This window comes from Pistacia vera, unplaced genomic scaffold (genome assembly GCF_008641045.1).
Source record: "Pistacia vera cultivar Batoury unplaced genomic scaffold, PisVer_v2 Contig338, whole genome shotgun sequence".
NCBI classification, from domain to species: domain Eukaryota; kingdom Viridiplantae; phylum Streptophyta; class Magnoliopsida; order Sapindales; family Anacardiaceae; genus Pistacia; species Pistacia vera.
In genome coordinates, this window is record NW_022196155.1 from 1,756,331 (window position 1) to 1,762,330 (window position 6,000).

Below are 6,000 nucleotides of genomic sequence, written 5' to 3' on the forward strand. Positions count from 1 at the left end.
GGGTTCTTCTTAGTAACGTCAAGCTATGGGGATTCTTCTGAAATAAGATTAAGAATTTGAGGTTTTCATGATGGAGTTAAACTATGGTGTTTTCTATAGAAAGTCAAACTAGGGTGTTCTTTGGAAAGTCAAAATTTGGATGTTCTGGTATAGAGAGAATATGGGTTATTTATTTATTATTTTTTTTGTAAGAGAGTTATACTAATGGGGGTTTTATAAAGCATCAAACTATAGTGGGTTTGCTTGAACCCTTACCTAATTCAATCCAAGATACACTATCCCATTCTGGTATTTGATGGACTCAAGAGTGTAACACAGGTGCGACTATTAGTTATTATTCAGGGATGATTATTTAAGTTTTGATATCCAATTGTTAGTTGCTGGCGATCTACTTCTACTGGAAATGCCCCTCTAAGGTGCTTCTGGTAAATAATTCTTTTTTATATTTTATGTGTTTATGACTTGATTAGTTAATGCCTCAATGAAAATGAGATGAATATATGTTGAAGACATTTTATTTTCAGTTTATATAACGACTGTTCCTTCTTTTTTGAACTTTTAGAACAGTTTTCCTCTTCTAAACAGAATCTTAACCACCAGAATGTATGTAAACAGTTAGAATCATCAGTTATTGAATCACTTATAGTAGATAATTCTGTCAAATATGAACTTGTATTTATTATTATGTGAAACTCTATGAGTATAATTGCTGATAACGTTTACAGGATTTTAACTTTTTTTTCCCCATTTATCTATTTGAAGCAGCAGAAGCTTTTCGAGGAAAAAAGAACATCAATCTAAACAGAATTGAACGGTGCTGATATATCTATACCCGCAAGCTAATTAGTGCTTAGCCTCTGTAGTCTGGTAGTCCTTCCCACCTTAAAATCTTCCGTGAGGTTCTGATTTTCTGATTTGTTAATCCTCTTCAGAAGTCTTTTCAAACATGATTAATGATTTTCATTGGCTTTCCTTCATTAGCTTCATAAGGTAAGACAACACTTCATTCGTATCAGGTCGATCCTCAGGGTTGGGGTTGGTGCAAATCAAGGCTAGCTTAAATAGTTCTTCCAGCACTTTCACCTGCTTTTCAGAGATATTCATAGCTAGTGTAGGGTCTGTGATTCGAAGAATCCCATTGATTCTGTCTGCCATCGCCTTCTCCACAAGTTGACACAAACTGATTGGCATCCCATCCTCTTCGTTGAGTCCCGTTGGCCTTCGTTTAGTTAGAAACTCAATCACTATTATACCAAAGCTGAATACATCTACTTTAGTAGTCACTTTCCTCATATATGCAAACTCTGATGAGAACACAAACATAATTTAGTAAACTGAGAAACTGTATGAATCAGATAGATTGATTCAAATCTGATTTTGTTTGCTTAGATGAAAATTGAAATAATAGAATTGATACTTATAATCATGACATATGAGAAGTGATGATATGAGATTTATACAGGAGTGAAGAAAGATTACCTGGTGCCATGTAGCCAATAGTGCCTTCAAAAGCTGATGAGGAAATGCTACTTTCTCCCTGCAGATGAACACCCAACATTCGAGCTGTTCCGAAATCACTCACGTGGGCCTCCCACTCTGCGTCTAAAAGAACGTTTGAAGGCTTCAAGTCACAATGAACAATTGGGAAATCATAACCAGAGTGCAAGTAATCCAATGCAGTTGCAATGGAAATAAAAACATCAATTCTTTTTGACATCGTCCACCTTGATTTATCCACCCCAGTCTCATGTATTATGCTCTCCAAGTTTCCATTTTCCATGTATTCCAGGACCAAAGCCTTCAGTTTTCCACTCTCCCAAGCATATCCCAGTACCTTCACCAGATTCCTATGCTTCAACTTCCTCAAGGTTTTGGCTTCTCGGTAGAACAACTTATCAGACTCAGCCGACAACTGATGCAAATTTAGTCTTTTTACTGCTATGATCTGCCCATCTTCTAGTTGACCCCTGTACACAGTACTCAAACTGCTAGTTCCAAGAATATTATTTTCACCGAAGGAACCAGTAGCATTTTCTAGTTCACTTCGGTCAAACCTCTTTAGTGTTAATGCCGAAGTGAGGTCTGGTTCTGGATCCTTAACCCTTTCTTCTTTACGCTTTTTTGTATATCGATAGAGTATTGAAATCACAAATACCAAAACTAGAAGAATTGAAACAGAGCCAAGTACCAGGAGAATCAACTTCGTCTTGTTGGATAGCTGGTGTGAGCTTCTCATGCTGCATGATTTGAAAAACTTTGTTCCACAGAGTGCTGGATTTCCCTGCAAATCAGATGCGTTTATGCTTCTAAATATGCCCGTCTCAGGAATGTGGCCTTCAAGGTGATTGAAGGAAAGATTCAGGGTTTTCAGGGTGGAAAGGTTGGCAAAGCTTTCGGGGATGATGCCCACCAAGTTGTTCTGAGAAAGGTCTAGTGAGCTAAGATTCTTCAGATTTGCTAGCTCTTCAGGGATTTCCCCATCTAAATTATTTCTCGAAAGGTTCAAGCTTGTAAGCACATCCATTCCTCTAAAAACTTCAACAGGGATTTCACCAGAAAGTTTGTTTCCTGACACATCAAGAGAGAACAAGTTTCTGCACCCCTTGAGCATTTTAGGAATGTTCCCTGAAAAATTATTATTTGAAATGTCAATGGCTTGTGCCATTTCCAGCATACCAAGCTCAACTGGTATACTTCCCTCCAAGTAATTGTATGACAAGTTCAAATATATCTGTATATTCTTCAAACTTGCTACCACTGATCCAGAAACCGATCCTGTTAGATGGTTGTGAGAGAGATCCAAGGACATAAGTCGGTCAAGACGCTCCAAGCTTCTCGGAATGGATCCGTTAAGCTTGTTGCCTTGGAGGTTCAAGTATGAAAGCGACTCAAGTTTTGAGATAGAATTTGAAATTGAACCAGTAAACTTGTTGAGCTGCAAATAAAGAAATGTTAGATACTTGAGATCAAATAATTTCTCAGGTATCATACCCTCGAGGCCATTGTCACGTAGAGAGAGTCCTTGAAGGAGAGAAAGCTTGGATAATTCCGGTGGAAGAAGTCCTGTGAAGCTATTTTCTGGAAGAGATAAGGACATGAGGCGACTTAAATTGCCAATCTCCGGTGGGATTGGCCCGACAAATGAATTCATGCCAGTTCCCAAAATCTTGAGATTATAGAGATTCCCAATACCTGGTTTTAGTAATCCACTAAAATTGTTCTCACTCAAGGATAGAGTTTGAAGATTTGAGCAATTGAAAAGGTCATCAGGAAGTTCTCCTGACATCCTGTTTGTCCCCAGGGATAGGAATGTTAGGTTTCGCAATTGTCCCAAACTGTTGGGAATTTTCCCCGTTATCCTATTAAAGGCTAAACCTATAACTTCAAGATGGGTACAATTGGTGATACTGACTGGAATGGATCCTTCAAGAAGATTGTTATTCATGGTCAGGTTTTTCAAGTTATATAGCAATCCAATGTTTGATGGAAGCTCCCCGGTGAGGGTGTTAAAGCTCATTGACAAGTATGTTAAATTTGTCAAGTTTGTTATGGAAGAAGGAATCTCTCCACTAAACTTATTGGAATGCAGGGTCAATACTTGTAATGACCTCAAAGAACCTATCTCATGAGGCACTGTGCCAGTTAACTCATTTTCTGAAAGTCCTAAACGTGTTAATGATTTCAACTGGAACAAGGCAAGTGGGATTGTGGAATTCAACCTATTGTCATAGACACGCAATTTTTCCAAGTGAACTAAATTTCCAAGCTCAGATGGAATGCTTCCAGTGAACTGATTGCTATATAGTTCAAGACTGAGAAGCTTTTGACAACGACCTAGTTCAGGTGGGATTTTTCCCCCAATTGAATTTTCAAACAGCAAAAGATTTTGTAAGTTTGACAGATTTCCTATCTCTGGAGGTATTGTTCCTGACAACATGTTTTGACTCAAGTCTAAATCCTGCAAAGCTTCCAGTCTACCTATAGAAGCTGGTATTGAACCTACTAGCTTGTTGGTGTAAAGATACAACATTTGAAGACTAATCAAATTTCCTATGTTTTGAGGGATTGTGCCAGTAAGATTGTTCAATATGAGAGCAACTGCTAACAAAGATGTGCAGTTGCAAATGCTTTCAGGTATAGTTCCATTCAGGTGATTATTACTTAAATCTACTAACTGTAGTTTTTGAAGGTCTCCTATTTCTGCTGGAATTTGACCAGAAAGATAATTAGAGACTAGAACTAACTGAGAAAGCTGGGAACATTGCCCCAGCTGAGCTGGAATACTCCCGGAGAAAAAGTTCAAAGTTAAATCAAGAACCTGGAGAGCTGAAAGGTTTCCAAGGAAAGGAGATATCTGGCCTTCAAGCTGCTTGTCCACAAGCGATATCGAAACGGCAAGATTGGAGGAAGGATCACAAGCGATGCCAGTCCAGTTGCAAAGATGGTTTGTGTCGGTCCAATTTGCAAGTGCTCCTAAAGGGTCATCAGTGATGGCATTCTTGAAGGCCTTCAAGGCTTCACTTTCGACTTCTAAGCTTGGCTTTGCCTGCAAACAACTGACAAACAGAGAGCAAAATAGGACAATGATCAAGCTTACACTTGGAGACACCATTGCCAGAGAAATTATGAAACTGCTATGTAGGTCTGGTACAAAGTTACAAGTTTATATAGAGAACTCATTCACATTAATGGTCCCATAATCTTCAGTGTATAAAAGAAATCTAACGTCCGAAGTTCAGTCAAGTCAAGAAAATACGATACTTTGAACCTTGAACTGAATTTTTGTAATATCTTTCGTGAATTATGCAAAAGTCTACTGGTTTTCATATACTGATAAAGTCATATATATCTATAGAATCCCAAGTATAACTTATTCAAAACCTAAACAAAAATCTTAAACCCCACCAATAAGATAATGTCACAATCAAAGCAAATCCTGGTGACCAATTAATTTATTCAATAAACAAGTACTTATTTGATTGATCAGTGAAGTCTGATATAGTGGCTTAACGCGCAGTGATGGCAGTATTTGACCCTGCGCCACTAATATGCAAGTGGCAAATAAAAGGCCAAAAATCGTATGGGTACTCTCAGAAAGGGAAAGGACAGAGATGAGAGCACCTTTTTTATTTTGCCATGTATATTATTCATTGATTTTGTTTCTGATAAATTTCACTCTTTTGTATTTAATATATTTGAAACTATGGGCAGTACCTGGAGTAGTAGTTATACCAGTACCAAAACAATGTCCTTTCTAGAGCTTATCAAAGGGGTGCCTGTGAGGCTGTGACTGTGAGCCTCTCAAGCTTAATGAGACATGGTTTGTCTAAGATTCTCTTCTGTATTTTAACTCTTATGATTAAGCTTGACCAAAGCTAAGAGTAAACTAAGACAAGTGTTTACCGAATATAAATTCTATTAGTTTAATGATTGAAGTAACCATTTGAATTGCTTGGAAGCTGCTAGGAAGTCATTGAGTGTTTGACTGTGCAGAATGTGTTGTTGCCAGTCTGCCAACCTTTTGCAAGTTGGATATATAAAACATGCTTATGTGGTTGGATGAGTAAGGCAAAAGATAGAGATGAAAGAGAGGATTTGCCGATTCTGTCGACGTGTTTGGGGCCCCATAATCTGTGTCCTATATTACTATTTATTGAAGAGTTGCGTCGGTGTGAGGGGAAGTATTTTGTTTTTCCTAAATTTCAGATTTGAATTTGCTACCTTATTCGAAACTCTTTCTGGTTATTTGAGATTTATTGAAAATTTTGCTGAAGTTTTACCGACAAATGGATTGATCATTCAGAAATTCTAGGGAAATTTGTCATACAAGAGATCTATGTGCTGTAATATGCATCGTCCTAGCTTGGATGACAAGTTTCAATATATCTGTATTTCTTCAAACTTTCTCCACAAGACCCAAACTGATCCTGTTAGTGGTTTGTGAGAGATCCAAGGACATAAGTCGGTCAAGACGCTCCAAGCTTCTCGAATGGATCCGTA

At 37.9% G+C, this 6,000-nt stretch overlaps 1 protein-coding gene across 1 annotated transcript; it reads right to left on the reverse strand.

Annotated features, from left to right (window-relative positions):
* Nucleotides 1-663: 663 nt before the first annotated feature.
* LOC116137949 (LRR receptor-like serine/threonine-protein kinase FLS2) lies at nucleotides 664-4,793 on the reverse strand. Its single transcript, XM_031423640.1, has 2 exons — nucleotides 1,480-4,793; nucleotides 664-1,304 (listed from the first exon to the last, which is right to left on the reverse strand). The coding sequence occupies exons 1-2, from the start codon at nucleotides 4,610-4,612 to the stop codon at nucleotides 961-963; spliced, it is 3,477 nt and encodes a 1,158-aa protein (XP_031279500.1). The 5' UTR covers nucleotides 4,613-4,793; the 3' UTR covers nucleotides 664-960.
* Nucleotides 4,794-6,000: the final 1,207 nt, after the last annotated feature.

Coding starts and splice junctions, on each gene's coding strand:
- LOC116137949 (XM_031423640.1), bottom strand. CDS start 4,612: ATGGTGTCTCCAAGTGTAAGCTTGATCATTGTCCTATTTTGCTCTCTG. Junction 1,305..1,479: donor TATTGGCTACATGGCACCAG/GTAATCTTTCTT, acceptor TGTTCTCATCAG/AGTTTGCATATATGAGGAAA.